General features: G+C 54.7%; 2 protein-coding genes across 3 annotated transcripts in view; one reads left to right on the top strand and one right to left on the bottom strand.

Moving 5' to 3' along the window:
* The first annotated feature begins 1,197 nt into the window (after window positions 1–1,197).
* Window positions 1,198–12,767, top strand: Cibar2 (CBY1 interacting BAR domain containing 2). Its single transcript, XM_032888075.1, has 8 exons — window positions 1,198–1,320; window positions 3,731–3,965; window positions 6,355–6,423; window positions 6,508–6,610; window positions 9,287–9,396; window positions 10,539–10,652; window positions 11,744–11,845; window positions 12,489–12,767. The coding sequence occupies exons 1-8, from the start codon at window positions 1,301–1,303 to the stop codon at window positions 12,612–12,614; spliced, it is 879 nt and encodes a 292-aa protein (XP_032743966.1). The 5' UTR covers window positions 1,198–1,300; the 3' UTR covers window positions 12,615–12,767.
* A 1,056-nt stretch (window positions 12,768–13,823) lies between these two features.
* Kiaa0513 (KIAA0513 ortholog) overlaps window positions 13,824–25,476 on the bottom strand; it is a 49,036-nt gene continuing 37,383 nt past the window's right edge. Inside the window, exons 7-13 of one of the 2 annotated variants that reach the window (XM_032887411.1) lie at window positions 25,021–25,061; window positions 24,478–24,556; window positions 22,754–22,831; window positions 21,666–21,695; window positions 19,091–19,171; window positions 18,753–18,847; window positions 13,824–17,943 (exon numbers count right to left, since the gene is read on the bottom strand). In XM_032887411.1, the coding sequence (XP_032743302.1) occupies window positions 17,894–17,943; window positions 18,753–18,847; window positions 19,091–19,171; window positions 21,666–21,695; window positions 22,754–22,831; window positions 24,478–24,556; window positions 25,021–25,061 (454 nt within the window). In that variant the 3' untranslated portion in view covers window positions 13,824–17,893. The remainder of the gene's footprint in view (window positions 17,944–18,752; window positions 18,848–19,090; window positions 19,172–21,665; window positions 21,696–22,753; window positions 22,832–24,477; window positions 24,557–25,020; window positions 25,062–25,476) is intronic. The other variant, XM_032887412.1, reaches the window with a different exon arrangement.

The raw sequence follows: 25,476 nt of genomic DNA, 5'->3' as shown, positions 1-25,476 counted from the left end.
GGGGAGCATAACATAGGTGCCATGGAGACCCAGCACTCAGTCCTGTGTGCTCTGAGGGCTCGCGGTACAAGGGGAGCGGGCTCCCAGCGCCCAGCCCACCTACGTCTTCATCCCTGCGGCAGGGGCACCAGCTCCTATTAGGCAGTTGTCTAGATCAATCTAGAAAGATCAGCACTGGGGTTGGGGATTTAGCTCAGTGGTAGAGCGCTTGCCTAGGAAGCGCAGGCCCTGGGTTCTTCAGTCCCCAGCTCCGGAAAAAAAAAAAGAACCAAAAAAAAAAAAAGATCAGCACTCTGCTTCAGGCCACACAGCAGAGCTGAGGCGTGGGATTTGAATCTGGAGCAGCTGACCTTAACGTCTCTGCCTTACTAAGTGTTTACAACAAACCCCAGCATGACGGAGCAGGGATGCACCCAAAAAAAACCGATCCTGTGTGACTGTGACTGGCGTCCCGGAGAGCTATCAACATTCTGCCCTGGGTTCTCTGCCTCCACCACCAGGCCTGGGTATGGATCTGCTTTGTACCTAAAGTGAAATGGGAGGCTGTGACCCGCAGACCTCTCACCGTAAAATACAGCCGGGTCAGTGGGGGTTTTAGTGCTCTGACGCTGGGGTCACCTTCCCCAACTCTAACAATGGGAGTCGCATACTCAGGAGGCCCAGGACTGCCGGAGCCACTAAGCTGCTCCTTGCTTGCCCCTTACTCCTTAGGTTCACATCCTCCCCTGCCGGAGCCACTAAGCTGCTCCTTGCTTGCCCCTCCCTTCACATCCTCCGCTTCCCCTCCCCCTCTCCTTTTACCGTCTACCCTCAGCCCCTCGGTGACACTGGCTCCCAGGCCCTGCCCACCTGGCCTTCTACCCGGGGTGGGGGGTGGGGGGTGGGGATGCTCGCCTACACAACGGGGCCCAGGGTGAAGTTCCAGGCAAGCTGCCTTCAGGGATCTCCCTGTCCCCTTCTGGTGGACACAAGCACTTTAAACCCCAAGAACACCATATTCAAAGGCCTGTGGAGGCTCTGTGTCCTGCTTCCAATTCATTTCAGAGAGCTGTTAAGCCCCAAGGCAAGGCTGGCCCTCCTCACCCCGCTGGGGAGGCCCTGGTTGCCCAGCAACCATCTGGGCTCCTCCCAGGGCTTGCCTGGGGATGGCCCGTTGCCTGGCAACCAGGCAGCAGAGTCCCTTGAGTCTAGCCAGACCACACAGCTGGGCCCGGTACTAGCTTGCTTTTCTCTGACTAGGGGACCCCTGGGGCCCTGTCCTTATTCCCCAAGATCCAGGCAGCAGGTGCCACTGTCCACAATGAACGTCGTCCTCTCCAGGTGAGCAGCCCGCGCTGCTGGGAGGGGTATGCAAGTGGGATTCTCACGTTCGGCCACGTCGGGGAGGAGGGCAGGTGAGCTCCCTGCCACCCCTTCTCCAAATGGAGGGAGGGTTTGCACCATAGAGGTTACCGAAATCCAATCTGTCTGCCTCACCTTCGCTCCCTGAAGACTAGGTGTAGCCACTCGCTGGTCTGTTCCCTGCTTTCACGTGCCTCCTGGAAACTCCTTCAAACCCTCAGGCCCCAGACCTTGTCACTGCTGTGCTCTGCCTAATGGCCCCAGACTTACTGTCACCTGCCCTTCCTGATTGACTTCGAGTCTCCCTGTGACTCAGACTTCGGGTGCCCCGGATGCACCCAGAGTGTTCCTTAAAAACTGGTTTCCAGCTAACCCCATGGAGCCTGATTCGCAGAGCCTGAGACCTGAAGGTCTGTGTATGCGTGACACTGTCCTGGGGTCTGGCCTGCTGTGTGCCCTTGGGTAGGATGCTTTGCCTCTCTGGGCTTCTTTTTTTTTTTTTTTTTTCTTTTTTTTCGGGGCAAGCGCTCTACCGCTGAGCTAAATCCCCAACCCCTCTGGGCTTCTTTTTAATTGACTTAAAAAATGTGGACAGCAACCTCTTCTAGGCAAGAGCGAGCAGAGCGTTTGCAAACTACAAAGTTGACGCTCCTTAGCAGACGGGTCTGCTGCTGGGCACCACTAGAGGGCACACGAGTGGCCTGACTTCTACAGAGGGAGGGCTGCAAGGGATGAGAACAATTTGGGGCTGAGGGGAGGGGACCATGGCAGGAGGCCTAAGGAGGCAGACAGCCTCCTGTACTCTTTTGAAGACTGAGCACACGGGTTGTCACTGAACGCTGGCTGTGGGCAGGTTGCAGGGTTGGGGAGGCGGCATGAGCCCTGGAGGTGTGTCAGAGAGGGCAAGAGTGTGGAGTGCAGTGGTCGGTGGTCTGCAAGGTGCTCTGTGAAGCCCAGGTCGGGTGGGAGGGAAGAGAGAGCAGTCAGAGGAGATAGAGGGCCCAGATACCTGCACGGAGCTTGGCTGGGTCCTACGGCACCAGATAGCACCCAGTGGGAGCCTTCTCAGGTGTCCACAGCAACACCTCCCAATTGGAGCATCCCTGGTACCAAATAGACTGCAAGACAAAAGATACTGGGAAGGGGAGAGGGTGCGGAAAAAGTCCTCTTAAAAAATTAAGTATAAAGTTAATTATAAGTCTCAATTAATTATGTATGTGTGTGTCTATAACCCGCTGTGCCCACTGTGCGGAGGACAGAGGAGGACACTGGGTGTCCCTTCTTGTTCTTTGCTTTGTTTATTGAGACAGGATCTCTCACTGAATCAGGAGCTGGGCTGGCAGAGAGCAAGTTAGGCATCCTCCTGTCTCCATGCCCCACAATGCTGGAGTTAGATACAGGTGCATGTGGGGGCCACTCCTGATCTTTTTTTTTTTTTTTTTTGGTTCTTTTTTTTTTTTTCGGAGCTGGGGATCGAACCCAGGGCCTTGCGCTTCCTAGGCAAGCGCTCTACCACTGAGCTAAATCCCCAACCTTTTTTTTTGGGGGGGGGCAGAGTTTCTCTATGTAGTCCTGGCTGTCCTGGAACTCTGTGTAGACCTGGCTGGCCTCAAACTCACAGAGGTCTGCCTGTCTCTGCCTCACCAGTGCTGGGATTAAAGGCGTGCCTGACCACGCCCAGTTCATGTCTTTAAATTTTCAGTGATGTATATACGTATATGCAGGGGTAGGTTTGTGCACAGGAGTACAGGTGTCCGCTGAGGTCTCATGGAAGGCATCAGATTCCTTGAGCTGCATTTACAGGTGGTTGCGAGCCTGAAAACTGAATTTGGGCGTTTCTCGAGAACGATAGATGTGCTTAACCACCGAGCCATCTCTTTAGCTCCTCCCCCCTATTTAACACAGGTGCTAGGGGTCTGAACTCAGGTCTCCATGCTTGTGTGGTATCCCCTTCCCCTCACCAAGCCGTTTCTCTGGACCCTTAAACCATCCGTCAGCCTCAAATAGATTCCCAAAGGGTCATTCATTTAACCCAAAAGCTTCTGAGAAGGGAGAAAGAGGAGAAGCCTGGGAAGGACCCATGGGCGTGGAGGGGGCTGGAGGAGAAGCCTCTGCAGCTGGTACGAGGTGTACAGGAGAGCATGGGGTGCTACAACCTTCACAAGCCCCAGGGACAGAGGCCAGGTCTGAACGAAGGCCCCACCTGATTCATCTATTCTTGCTCAGTCATGGGGCACAGGCTGGTCGCCTGCCTCACTGGGCTCAAGATATCACTGAGAACTTCCCAGGGACCAGGCACTGGAAATGGTGCTTGCACACTGGAGAGGTGGCTATGGCGGTTCCAGTGACCATGGCCTTTCTGCACTTAAGCGCTCTCACTCCCACCCAGGGACAGCCAAGTGAGGGCCATGGAGAACACAGTGACGAACGCTGAGAGGTATTTCGGTCAGTTCTGCTCACTGCTGGCCTCCTACACCCGCAAGACGGCGCGGCTGCGTGACAAGGCTGACCAGCTGGTGAAGCAGCTGATAGACTTCGCCAACACGGAGACCCCTGAGCTGCGGGCCACCATTCGAGACTTTGCCGAGGACCTGGCCAAGGTGCAGGATTATCGGCAGGCGGAGGTGAGCCATGGCAGCCCTGGGCAGGAGTGGGAGCTGGAACACTCCATTCCCTCATGGTCATGCTGGTGACAGGGCAGAGAGCTAGAAGGCTTCATGGTGTTGGGTGAGGGCCACTTGAGTCAAGGGGACCTGGAAGCCTTTTGGGAGGCCCATGAGGGCCATAGTTTCCTGGGCGCAGTCTAGAGGGTAAAGGAGATGTCGTTGGAGCGACCGATGTCTTTTCAGAAACACCCTGGATGACTGACAGAGGTGAATGCTCAGGGTGGGTGCACACGGCACAGGTTGTGTGACGGACAGCTCCTGCTACACCCACACACAGCCAGGCAGGTGCTAGCTCTTGGGACAGAGGGCGACTGTCCCTGAAAGAGGCTGTTGTGCCTGGAGATGTCACATGATCACCTGGGTTGCTGCCTATGCCCACTGTCTTTTCAGTGGGGACAAGATCAGTCTGTAGCACAGTCTGGCCTGGATCTCAAGGTCAGCCTCCTGCTTCAGCCTCCTAGGTACCAGGAATTTAGGTATGAGGCACCCTTCCTTGGTCTAACCAGTAAGGAAATTAAAGCTTCTAGCTCCATGCTGGGCAGTTGAGTACCACTAAGTTTCCCAACCTCAGCATCCCCACCCAGCATCCCTACCTCATCATCCCCACCCCAGTATCCTCACCCAGCATCCCAACCCAGCACCCCCACCCCAGCATCCCCACCCAGCACCCCACCCCAGCATCCCCACCCAGCACCCCCACCCCAGCATCCCCACCCAGCACCCCCACTCCAGCATCCCCACCCCAGTATCCTCACCCACCATCCCCACCCAGCATTCCTACCCACCATCCCTACCCAGCATCCCCACCCAGCATCCCTACCCAGCACCTCCCACTCAGCATCCCTACCCAGCACCCTATCCAGCATCCCCATCCAGCATCCCCATCCAGCATCTCTACTCAGCACCCCCTACCTAGCATCCCCACCCCAGTATCCTCACTCAGCACCCCCCTGACCCAGCATCCCCACTCCAGCATCCCCACCCAGCATCTCTACCCAGCATCCCCACCCAGCTTCAGGGCCTGGCTTCTGCCCCACCTTCCATGCCGAGAGCTGGCCTTGAGCCTGAGAAAGAGCTCACGCAGCCACCAAGAAGGACATTCTGTTCTTAAATCTTTAGGACATCAAAGGGCAGAGAAAGGAATTGCAAGTGAGTTTACTGAATGTGAGGAAAGGGTGGGCTGTCCCTCCCACGATCCTGTAGCATGACATCATCCCTTTCAAGGGTCAGGGGGCTGGAAAGGAGTGGCCTAGTGGGGGCTCTGGCCACTCCTGCTCCTTTGGCAAGCCCAACCCCCAAGATGCCTGGAGCCATGACAGGAGGACAGAGCTCTCTAGCTGCCTTGCCCAGACAGTGGCACCCAGGCCTTCTCTATTAAACTCAGAATTCCTTCGCCGCTGGCGTAACCCCAAGACCCAGAACATCTCCTTATGACCCTATAGGGTACTGCGGGTGTGTTAGCTCAGATCTCAGGCACCTCAAACCTGAGGAAGGAGGATTGTCCGGGCTCACATGGTGGGAAAGTCAAGTCATAGTGGCTAAGGTGAGGCAGCTGGTCACATGGCTTCTGCAGTCGGGAAGCAGAGTGGCGAGGCTGTTTCTCACCTTACCTTCTCCTCTTCCTTCAGTGCCAGACTCCAGCCTGGGAAATGGGGCCTCCCACCGTTAGGGTGGGTCTTCCTATCTCAATTTAATCCAACCTAGAAACTGCCCCCACAGAGGTGGCCAGAGTTTGTCTTCTAGGTAATTCTAGGTCCTGTCAAATTGATAATCAGTGTAAACCACTGTGGGCCAGAGGGGGACCTTGTCCTTTCTCTCTCTCTCCTTCCTGAGCTGTCAGCTGCTAAGGGATCCTGGGATCTGAAGCCTGGGAGGGTGCTGGAGGCCTCTGAGAGGAGGGGAAGAGTAACCAGCTTGAAGGTTCTACTCCAGTCTTTACTTTGGAAACCTCCATCTATGTTTCCTTGAGGCACCCTGGGACCAGAACTGCATTGGGCTCAGGAAAGAGAAGTGTCTGATATCTCTCTGCCATGCTGGGACTCTTCATGCAAACTGTTCCAGAACATGCCACGCACCCCTACATTCTGGGCCTGGTGTTCTCCTCCTAGACTTTGCACATGTCCCACTGACCTGCTGAGACACCCTGGGGCACAGTCACTGTCCAAGCGCACAGATGGGGACACCAGCTTAGAGAGACTAAGCACATGGCCAGAGCCCTGGAGGGCAGAGCCAGGCCCGGTGCTCCGTATTCTATGTGTGGGCCCTGTGCGTGTCCCCCTGGAGTGCAGGCACTGCTCATGAAAACTGTCTTCTCTGTTTCTCTCACGCTGCCATACATGCCTTGAAGGTTGAGAGGCTGGAGGCCAAGGTCATCAGCTCCTTGAAGCTCTACGGTGCCCAAATAAAGCAGACCCGGGTGAGCTGGGTGGTACCTCAGGGCGTGCAGGGGTGGGGCCTGACCCCCTTGGCATCCCCAGCAACCGGGTCTCTTTCTGTGTAGGCAGATATCAAGAAATGCAAACGTGTCCAAAATAATGAAATTAAACAACTGGAGAAGTTGGAGAAATTGAGGCAGAAGTCACCCTCAGATCGACAAATGATCATATCCTTCCTACGGCAGGGTGGCCATCCCATGCACTGAAGGGCTTGGGGATCTGAACCCACTGGGCAGGGGCTGCCGAGGGGTTACCATCTGCAGGCCACCTGGCTTCACCTGAATCCTTAACAGTACTCCTCAGTCCCAGGTGAGTGTCATGTGTCACATTGTGTCTCCGGCAGGCCGCCTTTTGGCAGTTAGACAGGTAAAGAAAAGCCTTACAGAAGAGCAGGCAAGATTTACCAGGTGAGGCCGGTGCACACAGCCATGGCACAGCAGGGCGAGGCAAAGGGAGAGTGCTTGCTTAGGCCAGGAGATCTGGGCTCTGTCCAGCAAGCCACCCAGTCATGAGGTCGTCTGCATCCCGATGCCAGGGTAGCTACTGCCATCCCCAGCCCTGCTGCCCAGGCAAGCTCAGAGAAGCCTGGGTAGGAATGCCAGTTCCAGTCAGATGACGGGCACTACCATCTCTCCATGGCTCTAAGCTTGCCTATGAACTGGATGCAGGACTATGAGGGCTTGTCACCTCTGCCCTGCTTGTCGCTAGAAGAGTAGGCCTCCTTCAGAGTGGCCCTTCATGGACCCCTAAGTCATTGTTTTGCTTTCATGCCTGGCACCATTTTGTATTGTCATGTGGGAGGGTGTCACCATGAGAGACAGTCACAGTCTAGCTGACTTGTACACACATACATGTACACACATGCACACATATACCACACACACCACACAGAGACACACACACCACACACAGACACACACAGACACAGACTACATACACATATACACAGACCATACATATATATACACACACACATACACAGACACACATACTACAAACAGACACATACACACCACATACACACACACACATACCACACACACAGACACACACCACACATACATAGACACACATACCACACACACACACCACATACACAGACACACATACCACACACACACACACACACACACCACACACACAGACACACACCACACACACAGACACACACCACACATACATACACAGACACAGACTACACACACACACACACACACCACACACACACACATAGAACAGAGACATACACCACACATGCAGACACACAGACACACACCCACATTATACCCACACACATACACATACATTCACAAACACAAACCACACACACACACACACCACACATACCATACACACCACATACACAGACATATCACACACACACACCACACACAGACACACACATGAGCTACACATATACACAAACATCACACACAGAGACATATACCACACATGCAGACACACAGACACACACCCACACCATACCCACACACATAAACATATACACACAACACAAACCATACCCCCCTCCACACATATCACACACATGGACACACACACACCACACCCATACCCCCCCACACCACACCCCTACCACCCCCCACCCCCACACCACACACACACTCCTTATAGATTGGGGTCACAATCCACTGTGGGGCCCCTGGCCTCATCATGGCTACTCCTCTGGGAGTCTAGGGGATTGGCCCTAGCCTTCCCAGTGTCTAGGCCATACCCCATCTGGGCTCCTCTGTCCTTGTCCCCACCCCCTACCTTTCCTCTGCTGTCCCACCTTTCTCTAGCTCTCTTCCAGCTCACTCCTGTCAGTTTATCAGAGAACTCAGGATTACTATGCACCTCGGGTCAGGTGACTCAGCTATCCATCAGCCGATGCAGCCTGCAGTGTGCTTTACCATGTCTGGTGACCCGTGGACAGGGCACAGGGCTTAGGAGGCAGACATCTTTGGACATCATTTAGATGTCACCATCCTGGTGTCCATTCTGTAACATGAGGAATACCACGTCAGAAGCAAGAGGGTCACGCATGGCTTTCAGCCTGGAGTGAGCACCTCTGAATTTTATCTTAGGCCCTACCAGGGCCCCTATCTCCTGTCACCCATCTGTTTAGAGCCCAGATCTCCACCCCTACTGGGGACCTTCTGGGTGCCAGCCCCTAGCTCCCCTGTCCCACCATTTCACAACCATTCATTGGTGTTAGGGCCATATTTTAAAGAAGAGGAAAACGGGGGTCATACAATGCCTTAAATGCCAAACTCAGAACTCAGTTCCAGTGATTGCTGCCCAGGTACTGGGCTTGGCGTGCAGGTGGCTTTACTCTGCGAGGAGGAAACAAGCCATTCACCCACAACTGTCCATGGGCAGAATCAGTTACCAAGAATATGGAGGCCCATAGAATAAAGCTCTGACCCTTGAGTGCCCACCTTGGAAGGGTAATTGTTAGCACTGCTGGGGATGGGTTTGGGGCCCTCAAGGCTTCTCACATGCAAAGCATGGGTTACACTGAAGTGGTTCCGCGCACCTCTTAAGTCTGATACTCGCAACTTTGCAAACAGGTCTCATGACCATCTCCCAGTTCTAGGCAAGGAAATTGAAGTTCAGAGATGTTAAGTGACATCTGAGGTCACACAGCTATGAGGCAGGTCTGTCTGACTCGTGACCACCCTTTTACCACGATCCTGCCTGATCATTCCTTCAATGACCAGATTACCAAGAGACCCCATGGGGCAGGAGAAACTGCCCCCAAAGAAGACTGAGACCAACCCAGAATAGTAAGTATCTAGGGGCCAGGGCTGCCCTGTAACACCTTCTACCTCTTGTGACCCGGAGGCCAGGCGGAGACCAGTGCACAGAGGGCCTCGGTGGACACTAACCGTTCCACCCACCACCTGGCAGAGACCGTGGATGCCTTCCAGGAGCAAAAGCTGAAAGATCTCCAGGTAGGCAGTGGCGGCTTTGTGTGAGTGTGTGCATGTGTGTGGGTGGGGTGTGAATGCCTGCGTTTGACAGCATGTACGCGTTGTGACCACACAGCCTTCAGTGGCCAGGGCTGTGGGCAGAGTTGATCCAGCTGCCACTGAGAGGTTATCTGCTTGGGGCAAGGCCATCCTTCCCCACCCAGCTGTCCAGTGCTCTGGACACAGCTCCCAACCAGGAGAACGCTGAGGTACAGTTCTGCCCCGTCACCCCCTCCCTGCACCTGCTCTTCTTTCTCACCTGTGTCCATAAGAAGCCCTAGCTACCCCTGAGATTCTAGACACTCCTTAGAAAGCAGCCATGCTGACGTGCTGTGAGGCAAGTAGTGTCCTTTACCTCCACCAGACTGCCTGCCCCCCAACACCATGGAAGACTAGGTCAAGTTTTGTAAGAGGTCTCAAGGAATCGCCTCTTGCAGGACCCTCTGTGCACTGGTCTCCGCCTGGCCTCAGGGCTACAAGAGGTAGAAGGTGTTACAGGGCAGCCCTGGCCCCTAGATACTTACTATTCTGGGTTGATCTCAGTCTTCTTTGGGGGCAGTTTCTCCTGCCTCATGGGGTCTCTTGGTAATCTGGTCATTGAAGGAATGATCAGGCAGGATCGTGGTAAAAGGGTGGGCACGAGTCAGACAGACCTGCCTCATAGCTGTGTGACCTCATAACTGTGCCTGTCCCATTCTCCAGTTCGCTCTTGTCCCCTCTTTGATCTCATGAACCTCCTGACCAACAGCTCAGATGGGTCACCCTTGTGATTCCCACCCTTTGGTGGCTCACCTTGTCCTAAGATGAAGTAGCCACTCCTCCCAGGGGAGTCTGGACCCCAGACCTCTAGATCCAGGGCTTGGGATCTGTGGTGGGTATTTGGGAATTATTTGGGGGAACGATTGGATGAGTGTATCAATGAATGAAGCTAGGAACGGGTGCAGGCTTAGATGGGAGGCCTTTCAAAAGGCCACTGTGTGTGCAGTGGGAAAGGGATTTGGCACCTGTGGGGTCTTCTTGCCCCTAGGTACAGGAGGACTGTGCCCCCAGACTTTAAAAGGTGTGGGGACCATAGTGTGACCCTGTATGCTGCTGCTACACCGACATGGGCTTCTCTCCCACAGAGAATCTTCTCTGACTTCGTGATCATCGAGATGGTTTTCCACGCGAAGGCGGTGGAGGTATACTCCAGTGCTTTCCAGACTCTGGAGAACTACAACCTGGAGAGAGACCTGCAGGTGGGTCTCGCCTCCGTAGGCTGCCTGTGCATTTGTGGGCTTCTATCTAGCTTGCTCTGTTGAGCTATTTCAATCACCTCGTCCGGGTGCCACCCCTTCCTCTGGTTACTGGGGATGTCATCTGCTCAGCACCACAGGACTGTTTAGTACAGAAGAGGAGCAGCAGGGATAAAAGCCTCGGTAGCTGGCACTCGGCTTTCAGCACAAAGCACTGACTGTGCCCCCAGCCACACGGATTAGATTCGCGACAAGCTTCCTCTGCAGAGCTCCTGTCCAACCCGCTGCTGTGAGCCAGTCATCTGTGGCTTTATCTTGTGGCTTTGGGTCACAGTCTGGAGCAGGGCTATTTCAAAGGCCTCTTCCTGGGTGTGCAAATAAGTGGCGGGAGGCAGCTGTCCTCCAGATGCAGGCTCTGTGCAAGGGGAAAGGTTGCCCTGGGAGACAGCCTTGGGTTTCACGGGTGTAGAGCTTGGTGACTGGAGCCCACAAAGCCCACAGCCTAGCACGTGCCCCAGGTTCCCTGTGGTGATTGTTCACACCAGCCAGCAGCTGGGGAGCATTAAAGCCTCGGGGGAGGGGAGCAAGAGGAAGTTACTCAGTAGGCTTCTTCCAGGAGGCTACAGGTGACCCACTAAGTCTGGCACTCAAGAACAGAACGGAATATGAAAGATCCATCGAAGGGTTTTTACATAAGCTAGAAAACCACACAGAAGGTTCTAGAAAAACCGCATATTCTCCCACATTTCATGCACCTCTAGGATCCATGATAGCCTTAATCACGATCCTCCAGGCCTTAACCTCCTCAGAGCCAGGGTTACAGGCATGTGGCCCAAGTCTCAGGCTACAATATTCTTTCAGGGATGGAGAGTGATTTCTAACCAGTTTTCCTGTGTCACTGTTACCTAATGTCTATGGGCCTCAGTTTCCCCATCTCTTTGAGGGGATTAGGATTAGAACCTCCCCTCAGGGGGCTGCTGTGGGAGTCCGTGAAACAGCAAACAGGAAGTGCTCAGAGATGCCTCATAGCTTCGCCTCCTACCTCATTCCTGTGCTTGTAGCTGGATGCAGGCTCCCTGATCTTTCCTTGGCAGGACTTCAGAGCCAAGATGCGTGGAATTTATGGGCACAGCGAAGTTCGGCCGCTCACAGACACCAACCCCTCTCCATCTGTCCCCTGGCCTCTGACCAGTCAGGTGAGCATTTACATATCCCCGGAGTTAATCCAGGGACAAAGGGAAGAAACCAGGGAAGTGGATAGATGGCTGACAACTGCAGCAGCAGAGGGGTGAGGGTGGGGGGAACCTGTCCACCGTGAGTGCTAACCACCTCAGAGGCATGCCGAGGGAGTGCGCTGGGGTGGGAGTGGGGGAGGAGCTCTGGCACCACTGACAGCTCTGACTTTATTTCACCTGGGTCCCAGGCAGATTCAGAACTTCTCAGATGTTAGGAATAAGGCAGCTCACCAAATGTCTTCTGTTGGAAAAGGCTTGGTCTCCTCAGCCTTAGGCTAACAACCTCAGGGAAACTGGCAGTTCCTGCAAGTAAGATGTGGCTAGGGCAGGCATGGCTCCAGAGTCACAGTGAGGGGAGGTAATGACTGTGAAGAGAGGTGGCCACTGTGAGGGGAGGTGACCAGTGCAAGGGTCTGTCACTGAGCTTCATGACAGCTTTTCTAAGCAGGGCAAGGATCTGGGCTCTCTCCAAACTCCCTTTCCCTGCTTGTTTAATCTCACTCTCTCTTGGCCTCACTTGAGTCACTCCTGATAGTGGTGTGGGAGAGCCACGGTCACTCCTGGTTTGGATGTTGCTGTCCTGACTTTTCTTTCTGCCGTTTAGAGTGCTCAGAGTACCATGGCCCGCCAGGGGAAGGAGGCTGGAGATGAGGAGGACAGCGAGGCTGACTCTGTGGAGGAGATCCCCCTGGAGGACCTCAGGGGACAGCAGCAAGGACACCGAGGCTAGGAAGAAGGCCTAGGCTGGCCTGGACCTGGGTGCATTCTGCTTGTGTTCTCCGGTCAGGGATCCCCGGGGGTTCATTCACTTTATCGGCACAGTAGGCTGCTCTGCAGACCCACATTCCCAGTGTCAGTAAAATATACGTGAATCTCAACTGTATCCATGCTTTGCCTGTTTTCTGATTTCATCTGGGGTACAGGAGTAGACATACCTGTGCTAATGCTGAAAGCATGGTGGATTAGTTTCTGAGGCCTTCCCGGTCAAGTACCGCCAACGGGTAGGCTAGAGCTGCAGAAGCATGGACCTTCCAGCCCGAAAGCCACAAGTCACATCAGGTGTCAGAGGGCAAGCCACAGCTGTCGGGTGTCCTAAGGCTGGGGAGGGGCTGTGCAGACCTCTGGCCAGCCTCTGGCAGGTGCAGTCACACTTAGCTTCTGTTCCTGTGGCCATGATGCCCGGTATCTGCTTTTGATTCTACATGATGTTCTTCCCGTGTGCACGAAGGTCTGTGCCCAAATGCCCCCTAAGATCAGGGTCCCTAGAGTGGCTGCCCTCCAAACCCCCCTCGCAAAGACCACCTGCAGGCTCTTCACCTCGGGGCTTAACTCTCGGGTACATGAAGTTGGCAGATGGGTACCAAACTCAGCCATGACATAGACACATCATGATATCTATGATGGCCATGGGGCTAAGGACACACAGATCTGAAATGGGGGTAGACAGAGGGTAGGTGATGGCCACCAGGAGCATGTGTGAAGTGAGCCTTTGGAAGGGTATCTGGAGGATCGGCTCCCTAGGAAGTATGAGGGCCTCACGAGCATGCCCAGGGCTGTAGACCTGAGGAAATGTCTCTGATCTTTGCAACTTTGTTCCACAGACAACTTGGGTGAGCGATCAGGTTTGGTCACCACCTAGGCATCAAGGTGCCTCCTGACCCTGCCCTCTCTCTGAGCCAAAACACTCCCCTCTCTACCTGGGGAGAGACAGGTATCAGACACTAATTCTGGCCCCACATGACAGATGGTAATCAGGTCCAGGGTGGCCCATGTGTCCATGTAGCAGGCCACACTCTGTCCTCAAGCAAACCCTGACCTAGCCTCTGGTCTAGTCAGGCAAGTTAGAGTGGGGGTGGGGGCATCTATTTCTGCAAGGCAGGTGACGTGACCATGCATTCCGTGAAGCCCTCACAGATCTGTGAAAATAAGTTAATCTGACTTCTTTTTAAAAGATAATTTATTTCAGTTTTCACCTCCTGACAAGACAAGGTACTATATCTATGGATATATACACATTTTTTTTTCTTCGCAGGAAACGGCACTGTCTGAGATCTTCGACCTCACACCTTTCTCAGCCTTAATTTTAGAACCTGACCTGACAGGACACAAAGTTGTGTAACTAACATACAAAATGCAGCATCACTGGGAGCTGCTGGCAAGAAATGGATGTGGAACCCCGAGAAAGAACAGACTGCAGGTTTAATCTCTATAGAAAGCTACATGAAAACTGGGTACAGCCTAGGCAGCCGACAGTCCAGGTCCTCACATATTCCCTATGGGGATACATGCCTGCTGTCTGAGCCTCTAGCATCCTAGCAGTTAAATGTCCAACTCATCCCTCCCAAGGGATATTTATCCTGAATGAAGTGACGATCCAAGGCCTAACCAGGGCTCTTCTCCCTGGCTGACCCTAACCCTTCTTGCAAGGGTGGCTGTGAGCCAACCTTCTTCCCCAGGCAGGGTCTCTTTCCTTCCTCATGAACACATGCATCATCTAGGAGTGAGGATGGGACGGGCCAGCCTTAGCTCAGGGTCAAAGCTGAGGCAATCCATGGGGAGGGGTCCTTTCTAGATAAAGTGCAAAGTCACTGGAGTTATATCTATGGAGCATGGCTTGCAGCTGGGCCCATGCCACTGCCTGTCAGAGCCTGGAGTCTGCAGTGAGGCTGGGCCCCCAAACCACCAACTTCCTGGGGAGGTCCATGAACATGGGTGTCCCCTTGCAGCTTCTCAAGCTAAACAGACCCAAGACTGTGGCTGTGAGGCTGGATCTGCACAAGAGATGGGTGAGGCAAGCTCAGCCCTTAGTGAAGGCCCTGCAGCTGGCTTGGAAGGTGGGAGGAGTGGGGGCAGGAGCTTGGAACCAAGGAATCTCTGCTGAGAAGGGTCCTGTCATTTCCCTGAGGTGTGGGGCCAGCGCCACCTCCTAGAGTCCTTGCCTACTGCCTTCCTCTAGCTCTCAAGTCTCCTGGCTGTCTGATGTGTTCTGGGAGCCGGAATAAAGCTGCTCTAGCTGAGCAGGCCCAGACCTTTCCTCCCTAGCGGAAAAACCCACAGGTCATCGTGACCCAGGAAGGTCAAGGTTGGGTGTGAGCTTGTGGCCTGGGACTGCTAATGTCACCAGAATTAGACCTCAGCTTTCCACGTAGACACTAGGTCCCTCACAGTAGCAACCTAGAGTGGCAAGTGTTTCTAGGGCACTGTCCCTGAGGCCTCCGTGTCCTTGGACTGCAGAAACAGGGACAGAACACCCACTGCTTCCTCTCAGGTGAGGTTGGACAAGGCAGGCTGTGAATCCCACTTCTTCATCAGGCTAAGTCTCAAGCTGGGGCACTGGCTCCAAGCCCACCCTGCATTCTTAAGACCACATTTGATTGGTTGGGCCCAGGTTGGGCCCTATATAGCTGAGGATGACCTTGAGCTCCTGATCCTCCTGCCTCCGCCTCTTGAGTGAGGGACTACAGAAGTACAGTAGGCTCAACTAGGAAGACCTCCTTCCTGTGCAGACGAAGCGTGGAGACAGTCTTGACCCCGGTCCTCCTGAGATGCTGAGCTTCTCAGTCTCCCCGTGTCTTGGACAAGAAGAAAATAAGTCTGGCAGGTTGAAAAATGCAGATCTCTCAATATACCACGATGTGGCTCTGCCTGTGGCCACTCAGCAGAGGTGGCCTGGAGGCTGCCATGCTCAGCCTCCAACACCCACGATCTCCTAACACAGCTAAGGACAGCAGAGTGGTGGCCCGCCCCTGGCCTGTTCTCAGAACAAGACTATTTTTTTTCCTGTGAGGGAAAACATTTTACTGTGCTTGACACTGATTCGCATAGCCTTGAAGGTCACAGCCCATGGAGGTTTGAGCCTGTGCTAATGGGCCTGCACAGATCTGGGCACTACCAGCCAAGACTGGAGATGCTGCTTGGATTATCCAGGTAATCTGAACTGTCTGTGGTTCATGAGCTCTGCAGGGCGGCTGAGGAGTGCTTGCCAGCGAACCCGGTTCATGCTTGCTTGGTGGGCCCTAGGAGAGGGCCATGACAGGAAGACAGGGCACCTCAGGTGGATTAGTGACCTCCCAGAGACCAGCCAGAGGCTCGCAGACATGAAATGCTCACTGAACCTAGCAGTGAACAGAGGACATCTGCAGGCGACAGTGGGACCACCTCCAGGCACCTGCAAGCTTTGCTCCCATCAAGGGCTGCCCTGTCCCCAGAGGGTTACCATGTCCTTAGCAGTGCGTGTGGGTCTAAGTGGGTCAGAATTTCTGACTGTGGAGCTGGATCTGCAACAACAAGGAGCAAGGGACAGACAGAATAGAGCCATCCTTCCCTCTTCCTTAAGTGACTGTCTCAAAAGGTCGGTAGGGTCAGTCTCAAAGTCACTTCTGAAGTCCATGTTGGAACCATTGGCACTCTTCCCCATAAGGCGGTACAAGACTGCACGAGGGCAGGGCAGAAGTCAGACCACATGGGTGCTGCCGTACAAGAACTCACAGCACCTTGGAGTCATCTTACTGTACCTGAACTCATACCAATGCAGGCTGGGAGGAGCAAGGACAAGATACCATGCTTGCACAGCAGAGGAAGGCTCTAGAAAGGACAGCAGGACTTAGCAAGGGCGATCTCCCTTTATATCACTTCTCTAAAACACAGAGTGGAGACAGACATGGTTCTAGGGTCTTGATGCTGGGTTAGGTGTACTAGTTGGCCCCAGTGACACTACTCTGCCACCAGGGGCTGATTTTCCTGTCAGCGTTCGCTTGAATAGCTCCGTGATTGATGCACCGCCTCTGTCACCTCAGCACCCAGGAAACGTGCCTTCCACAGCTGGGCCGGCCTCGCCTGTTCTTCTTTGGACATCCTAGGGAGGCTCTCCCACAGGCAAGGCCCCCGCACCAGCTGAGTTCATGCTCTCAGGGGAGAACCGCTGCGCTCACAGGCAGACTATGACTAAATGTGACCGAAGGCTGGGGGACAGAGAAGGATGAGGTGATACAGGGTGACAGGAGAGCCTGCAGGCCTAGTTCAAGGTCAGTGACCAGAAGAGCTGGCACAGAAGGGACCAAGGCCATTGGGGTGGATGGGAACAAGCAGCTCTGGAGCCGGCACGCTGGATGCTGAGGGTCAGACATGTACAAGGATGGAGAGGAGGCAGGTCACTGTGGGCCTTTCAGAAGGAGAGGACTGTAGGCTGGAGCGACCAGGCAGCCTTGCTCCCTTGTGGTCTCCTCCCTCAGTCAGATCCATTCTGCGTGCTCCGGCTGAACCATTGCTTTCAGCAAGGGCGCCACCCCAGAGCCCCCGAAGAAAACTTTCCCCCATGCTTCTTGCGTCCCGCATCATATATTGCTGCTGCCTGGGAGCGGAAGGACGGACTTCCGCTGCTGCTGAGGGAGACTGTGTTGAGTGGACAGTTTACAGGTTCTATTGACAGACAGAGCTCCTGAGTCTGAGACATGGTTGTGGCTGGCAGAACGTTCACACCCCCTAGGAAAGTGACAGCCCTTGGGTTTTCTTTCAGTTCCTGTCACATGAGAAGGTGGAGAAGCGCAGATAGGCAAGACCTTTCAGGAAGGCTCCATGGTCCTTCTATACAGCTTACGTCCACAGGACGTCCTCTGGCAGGGAGTGGCAGCTGTCGCCCACAGTACTGATTCTGTCCGCACATTACAGCTGTATGGATCCCCTCCTGGACCTCAGTGTCCACATATCCCTGGCTCTCAGCAGGAACTGTGGTGACCGTACCTCACGGCCTCTTCCTCCACCCTCAGTCTCATCATGTCATAAGCCTGGTGCTCAAGGATGGGTGTAGGGGGTAGATGGTCCCTCATTTTTAGCTGTGTAACCCGAGGGACACCTTATACACAGAGGGGAGAGCAGACACAGGCAGGGGAGACAGGCTTCTGGAGTCTTTGCTAGTTCTAGGGCAGCAAGGAGCGGCTCTGGGTGCTGCTGGTGTCATGCAGGGTCATCACTGGGGTGACAGCTCCTGGGAGAGGAGCATGTGCCGATCTCCTACTCTGTGGCCATTTGCTCAATGTGGTCACTTAGCAGCTTGTATTGCTCTGGAAGAGAGAACAGGGTTATTCCAGAGGAGATGGCGTTCAGGAGTGGCTTGGCTCGGTCTGTGCACAGGTCAGACAGGAGGCTGCTGGCTGTCACCAGCACACTGTATGTCTCCAGGAACAAACACACGAAAGTGGACATTTGTTCCCAGGGACATGGGTTTTACAGGGATGGTGTCATGTGTGGAGTGTGGCCCCAAGTAGCCAAAAGCATGCTGAGCTCTGGCGACCACCCGGAGAGGGTTATGACACTGAGGAGCCCAAAGGCTGCAAATGCCCTTATGCTCACAGCTTCTGCTCCTGGCTGGGGACGAGGGCAGGACCGAGTTGTGTGTCATCAGAACACAGGTCTAAGTATAAGGCCCAGGAGAAGCAAACAGTGATGTGCAAATCGGCTGAAGTGTCAGCACTGAGGCCCGAAGGCTCTCGGATGAGACACAGGAAGACTCTGGGAAAGCTCAGAATTTCCCCATGCTGCCGTGCTGCCCTGACAGTGTGGTGCAAAACAAGTGGCACTCCAGAAGGAACCAACTCGTGGCCAGGGTTTTGCTCTGCACAAGTGACACCGAGTGCCAGAGCCATGCTCCTCTCTGACCTGGCTGTGCTACATGCAACCCACCATCTCTCAGCAGAAACCACTCCAGTTGCACGGCCAGAGTATACGCTCCATGGGTTCAGGAAAGAAGGCAAGCCAGGGGGACAGGTTTCTGTGACAGATGCCCTCCTTCTGACAGGGTGGGCGCCCCAGTAGAGGGCTTGCTCTGGCTCCCCCTCCCCCCCTCCCCCATAGTTTCCCTAGCACAGCTCACCCTCATCCAGATTGCCGATCACAGCCTGCTTCTTCAGGAAGTCGCTGCATAGCTTCTTGTTCAAGCCAAAGGCCAGCATGTTGTGGGTGAACGTGCTGGAGGAAAAACACCCGTGGCCATTATCTTGCCAGCCCAGAAGAGGAAGCCAAGACACTGGACCCTAACACTGGGGCATGGCTGGGACCTACAACAGTGTCAGTACCATACTTCTTAACTGGACTTTGCCCGCCAGGATCGAGGAGGACTCAGCACCCAGCCCTGTGCTCCTAAGAAGTTAGAGCGACTACCGCCCCTGTCCCGGTAGGTGGCCCAGGCTGGCTTCATAGCTTGGCTCTCACCCCAGCTGCCCGAAGGTGATGTTCTCATTGAACCGCAGGCTGTCATCCCGTTCCTCCTGGGTCATGTGGCACCATTTCTCCCTGTGGGCACAGGAAGGACAGGATGGGCTTCAGAAAGACCTGAGACCCTCCCTCCCTGCTCTGTGGAGCTGGCAGTCTGCACGGCCTCTCGGCCATCTGCCTTAGCAGGTAATTTCCACCAGAGCCTGCCACTTGCCTGGGGAGCCCCACACATCTTTAGGCTTTTATTCTCTGTCAAAAACACCACTAACAACATTCTATTGTCATGGAGACCGCTCACAGCCTTCCCAAGGACTTGGTCTACCCAATAGGCCAGGAGACTTAGAGGGGCTAGGACCTTGCCTGGTGTCCTGGGACCAGATGCACAAGGTAGCATCTAGAGGACATAAGAATGGGGAACCTTAGAATATATGAAAGCCACAATTTCCCTCCCACACAGACTGCTTGCCTCCCACCATGGCTGTTACCTGCCCCATATACCATGGAGGAGATACTCCACACTTTTCCTATCAGCCTCCTACACTGGCCTGTGGCCACGTGGCCATTATGAAGCAGGCCCAAACTCTAGAGCCCAATCGGGTAGTGGAGTGGTGGACAGTCTCTAAGAACTCTTTCTGTTCTCCACACTGAGCAGGTGGCATGGGGTGGGCACTTGGGTAGTGATGGGGTGCTCTCTGGGGCATCTGCCTGCCCTGTGTAGAAGGAAGGCCCAGAGTAGGACAGGAAGGTGTCTATGCTAACACCTCTGCCACTACCTCAGAAAGACCATCGCATGTCACACATCACCCTGGCTCTCCCCCTTCCTCGTGAGGCTCCTGGAGCAGCCAACTCCTCAGAGGGCCCAGGAGCCCCCTGTGTCTGTGCTCATTGCCCATGTGAAGTCAGACCCTGGTCCTCAGAGATAGATGCACAGCCTCAGAGAGGAGGGGAGCTCATTCTGGCCCACTTCCTCCTAAGAAAAGCCTCGGGATGGATGCCTCTAATTACAGTAAGGTCGAGAGAAGATTAGAGCACAGGGAGAGAAGAGGTAGCATGGAGAAAGGAGAGGTCAGTTGTGGAGAAGCGGAAGGAAGGAAGGGAGAGAACAAAGCAAAGGGACAAGAGCCCAGACCCGGCTCCTCCTGGCCCAGGTCACTGACTGCCACAGCTCAGCAGGATGGCGTTCACCTGTGGCCTCTGCAAGCTCGGGCAGGTGGCACGTCTGTAAAGATCCCAACATGTACTGGAGGGACAGTGCAGCCTTCCAACGCCTGCTGCGAGGCTGTGAGGTACAAACAACCATGTACCACCCAGCAACCGCCATGCACACACGTGCACAGGACAGTACTCTCTGAGTGTGGCATCCTGGCCCTGATCCTGCACGCCTGACCCCTGAGGAAGAGACTCTCCTGCTTTGGAAAGGACTAAGTAAGGTGTCCCCTGACTTCTGACCAAAGAGTAGAAGGTGAGGAGCACTTGGTCTGGCTGGTGCCTCTGATCTATTTGCTTCCTGGGAGCTGGGTTCGGGCCCCTTCAATGTCCTACACATGGAACATTGATCACAGATCTACACTTGTGTGTGTGTGTGTGTGTGTGTGTGTGTGTGTGTGTGTGTGTGTCCAGCACTTGATGGAAACCTCTGGGACTGGGTGATGGAAGGGAATCTGCAGCTAGCTGAGGTCACTGAAAAGGAGGGCTGCTGGAGGCTGGGGGACCCGAGCTGCTCTCCAGTAGGTCTGTGCTGGCCAGTTCCCTGCTTGGGCTCCTGTGAGGAGGCTTGTGAGGCCCAGACAGCTGCAGATTCTTCGGCTGGATTCGGAAGAGGTCACTGGACCAAGCAGCGCAAGCCAGCTGGGGCGGCTTTAACAGGCCCAAGCCTCAGGAAGATGGTTTGTCTGAGGGTTCTCTGAGAGATGGTGGGGCCTGCTACTGTGAGGGGAGGTCAGGACTGAAAGCTCCTCACAGCCACTGCAAAGCCACAGTGGCAAGGTCCGTCAGCAGCACAGCTGTGAACCATGAAACATGGCACACATTCAGGCTCCAAGGACACCTACCTGGGTCACAACTCTTTATGAGTGACTTTTACTCTAGATATATGTCGCAGGTGCTTCTGGGAAACATGAACCAGACCCCTGTAGGTTCAAGGGGAGCTGCCTTTGCCTCAAAGGACCCACCACCCGGCTCTTCTGGTTACCCCGTGGCTGAGGAAGAGGGGGTAGCTGACCTTCCATGTGACCCTAGATCAGGTGACACTCCCTTTCCAGTGAGAGTGGGAGGAACCACAAACAGGAAGCTTCTCCACTCCAATGCTCACTTCCACGCAAGTGGAATGACTTCCTGTGTCTGACCCAGGTGCAGAGGGGCCCACAGACAGTGCCATGTTGCCTCTTGAATAGCTCACAGTGTCCCATTTCCTGACGATCTTAGGTCCTGGTAGCTCTGTCTGTCTTAGGCCGTACCCTGTCAGCAGCCTACCTAACACAGGCCATGCCTCCCAAGGGTACCCTCCCCTCCTGGCAGAGGCCCTGGAAGACACCCAGAGCTGTAAATGGAGCAAAGTCACATGGACACACACCTCTTCTCCTCCTGCTCTCCAGCATCCCCTCTGGAGCGGCAGCAGAAACAGGTAAACAAAGGCACATGTCAACGTCATGCAAGATTTGTGGATGGAAAAGAACAAGCAGAGAGGATTATTCTAGGTGGGAGCAGAGAGGACAGAGAGAGACAGGGAACCCAGAACAGATGGATCCTAGGAGCTGGGAGAGCTCAGCAAGAAGCCAGTGGCTTGCCTGGAGGACTCCAGGACAAAGTGGAATTCTCCCCAGGTCTTCCGGACGGCTGGGGCCTTACCCACCCCATGCTCCCTGTTCTTCCCAGGAAACAGTCCCACCAGATGGTCGTGGGACTTGAGGCAAGCCCCCTCATCCCCACTGGCCTCAGCTGCTCCCTGATGAAGGGCTCTACCTCAAATAATCACTTGTCAGCAGAGGAACCTTGGCCAGATGACCCTCTGCTCATCTGCTCCCTCCCGAACACAGCAAAAGGCCCAGGGCCGCCCTCGTGATAGTCAACTCAAGCTCTGAAATGCTGGCTACCAAGTCCCACTCTTGGTGGTCCAGTAGGGCCCGCCTGACTTCCACGGGGACTGCTGCTGCCTTGTAGCTGACTGGGTGGGTAGCAACCTATGCCCATTCCACACAAGGAGGGCTCTGTGTCATCGGGGACAAGTCCACTGCTTCCATGCTTTCTGAACGCGTCCCACAGGGTGTGAGTGCAGGACTATCTTGGGCACAGCTAGGAGGGTCTGCTGAGGCTTCAGCCATGGGCCCAGGGGGCAGCTGCACTGCCAGGCCTGATTCTAAAAGAGCGAAGGGGTGGAGTGGAGGCCAGTGGTCTCCCTTGGACAGAGGTAGCATTTTAAGGAGGATCAGGCCATATCATGCCAGAGCCCCAGATCAGGAAGCACCATGCAAGCTGAGCACCCCACCCCCAAAGCTGTGAGCACTGACCCCTCAGGCAGCTTGCAGGGCTCTAGGACACAGGGGTGGAAGAATCCATCAACAGCAGCTCAGCCATTTTGCTGGCTCCCAAGGACTACTTGGGAGACTGAGCCAAGACTTGGTCCTTTCCCCCGAGGTTGGAGGGGACACTCTTGGCTCCTACCTGGTGGTGGGGGATCGCTTCCGCCTCTCACAGTGGACAGCATCGAAAAAGGCCGCATTCCAGAACCTCAGTGTGTGCCTGCAGGATGAGACACGGTAAAGTTTTCTACCCAGGTCCTCTCTTCCCTCCACACCAAAGCCAACAGCTTCTCATACTGGGAGCGTCTGGAAGCCTGAGGCATAAATAAAGTGCTGCCCTGGGGACCTGGCAGGGATGGAGGAGCTGAAAAGGCCTGTGGGCAGGTGGAGTGGGCAGGTGGAGTGGGCAGGTGGTGTGGGCAGGTGGTGTGGGCAGGTGGAGTGGGCAGGTGGAGTGAGCAGGTGGTGTGGGCAGGTGGAGTCGGCCACAGGAGCAGTTGCTCAGAAGGTAGCAATGCGGCTTCCGAGAGAAAGTGGACAACTGTAGACCCCTGTCTGCTGAGCAGGATCTCCGCAGCAGCAGAGTAACCCAGCAGCCACACCCATGGCAGTCACAGGAACATGGAACTTCCTGTGGAAGATCATGGGTCTCCTATGGTCTACATCTGCACATGAAGGTTCTACATGGCAGCTTTGGCTCCACCACATAGCATGTAGGAAAACAGACCATGTGGCCCAGTGTCCACAGAGTGGCTTCTGGCCCTTTGTTACATACACCAGCTCCAGGAACCTGAGGGCCAGCATTGTCACTGAGGTAACGGGGACCCAGTGAACTCCTCTCTTCTCTGCTGCACAGCATCTCCAGTTGACTCGGGTTCAGTCCCTGGTTCTCGCTTCAGCCTTCAGAATGTGTGTGCATGTGCACGTGTGTACATGCACAAAAACATTAGGCTATAATTTATATCCCATGGAGTAACCCAATAACATGGGACAGCAGACAGCCCAGGCACAACAGAATTAAATAAGGTGTGGAGAACACTACAGAGAAGTCTCAGTAGCTAAGAGCACTTGCTGCTCTTGCAGAGGACCTGACTGCTGATTCCCAGCATCCACATGGCAACAGGCAATCATCTGTATGTAACTGTAGTTCTAGGGATCCAGTGCTCATGTCTAGTCTCCAAGGGCACCAGGCCCACGTAGGTACACAGACATGCAAGCAAAACACTCATGTGCTCATAATAGTTTAGAAAGTTGAATAAAGAAGTAACAGATTGTAATTCCTGATTTTTAAGTATATTGGGCTGTGCAGCTCTCCCCACTGTCTAAGCCCTGAGCACCTCCGCAGCCCCATGAGGAGTCAGTCAGCCACTGCTGCTTATCAACCGCAGCTCTGTGTTCCCTGCACTGCATAAACAGAATCCGAGGACTCTGTCCTCCTTCTCTTACCAGTACAACGTCTGTGGGTCGCTGTGTAGTGATCTGTGTGCAGGCTTACTCCACACTTCATAATGTGGAGAGGCCACACCGTGCTTCTGTTAGCGCCCGCTGGCCTTGTCCACTGGGGCTGTTCTGACCAGTGTGCTACATGCCCCGTACTGATTCCCGTGTGGGCACATGGACCCGCAACGGGATGGCTGCTCACAGGGCCACCTGGTTAGCTCCTGGGGAGCTGCCAGGCATTTCCACAATGGTCCCCATGGAGAGCCAGATGTCTTCACATCCCTACTAACACTTGCTTGCACCCATCATCTCGCTGTGACTGCCCTGGGGGTGAGGATGGCCACCGTCCTTGCTGGGGACACAGACAGCTGAGGGGCTGGGGAGCTGCTGTGCCAGGTTAGGTGGGCAGAGTGTCGATGGCCTTACCAGATGGGCTGCTGCCTCAGGTGCGTGTACAGGTAAACCTTCTCCCCCTTCTGTTCGTCTTCGGGGCTGATCACGGTCACTGCAGAGGAAGGAGATCTGAGGGCAGCCTGGGCTGGGCGCCGTCCCCGTGGGTGGATCCTATGCACCTTCAGTGTGTTCTCTGCTTCCCCCACATTATACTGTCCAACGTCCATGGAGCTTTCTGCCAGCCTTAGTTTAGGGCTTCTTTCCTGTGTGGTCCATGAGGGCCCCCTCCCTCTAACATCTGCCTTGACTCCCCTGGGGTTAAGGATTTAGTATTTGCATAGTCTGCTTAGAGGGACAGCAAAGCCCTTTCGTCTGCAACTTGCTTGTTCCTGTTGCTGGTTAATGTCGAGCCAGTTTAAGAGTCCTGGATGGTGTGTCTTGGTTACCAGAGAGGTAGGCTCTGCCTTCCTTCTCAGGACCCCCTCATCGCAGGCATCACCCCCAGCTTCAACCTTGCCGCAGGCCCCATCTCCCTAAAGCCCCACCCCTGGGCAGCCCAGAGAACTGCGTTCTTACCAGTCTTCGTCTGTCTGTCCTTAGGTTTGTTCTCATCCTCCCTGGAGGGAGAGAGCACAGCAGTGAGGAGGAGCCAATGCCACACACGTGCAGCCGATGCTGCCCCATTCTCTGTGCAACTCTGAAGACAGGCTGGGGGTCAGTGACATGGTGGCAATTGGCAGATCTAGGGACTGAGGCCTGTGGTGTTGAGACTGCATGGCACCATTTTCTGTGGGCCTACTGTGTGGACCTGGAGGGGCCCTGGCTATAACCAAGCCTCGAGCGGTATAGGCCCTGAATGGTCGCCCTTGTACTGTTGTCCCTCTCTTCAAGGTGTCTCAGCTTCAGCACCCCTGTGACCAACACACCCATCTCAAGAGCTCTCTGGGGCCATGTCTGATGGCTCATGACTTTAATCCCAGCAGAGGGGAAGGCAGAAGCAGAGGCAGAGAGGCAGGTGGATCTCTGTGAGCT

The sequence above is a fragment of the Rattus rattus genome, chromosome 17 (assembly GCF_011064425.1).
Source record: "Rattus rattus isolate New Zealand chromosome 17, Rrattus_CSIRO_v1, whole genome shotgun sequence".
NCBI classification, from domain to species: Eukaryota; Metazoa; Chordata; class Mammalia; order Rodentia; family Muridae; genus Rattus; species Rattus rattus.
This window is presented reverse-complemented; position numbering and strand designations above follow the sequence as displayed.

Excerpts from the sequence above, each read along its gene's own strand:
- Cibar2 (XM_032888075.1), top strand. The coding sequence starts at position 1,301 with ATGAACGTCGTCCTCTCCAG. Across the intron at positions 6,424-6,507 it reads CCCAAATAAAGCAGACCCGG|GCAGATATCAAGAAATGCAA; the intron begins GTGAGCTGGGTG and ends CTTTCTGTGTAG. Across the intron at positions 10,653-11,743 it reads ACCTGGAGAGAGACCTGCAG|GACTTCAGAGCCAAGATGCG; the intron begins GTGGGTCTCGCC and ends TTTCCTTGGCAG.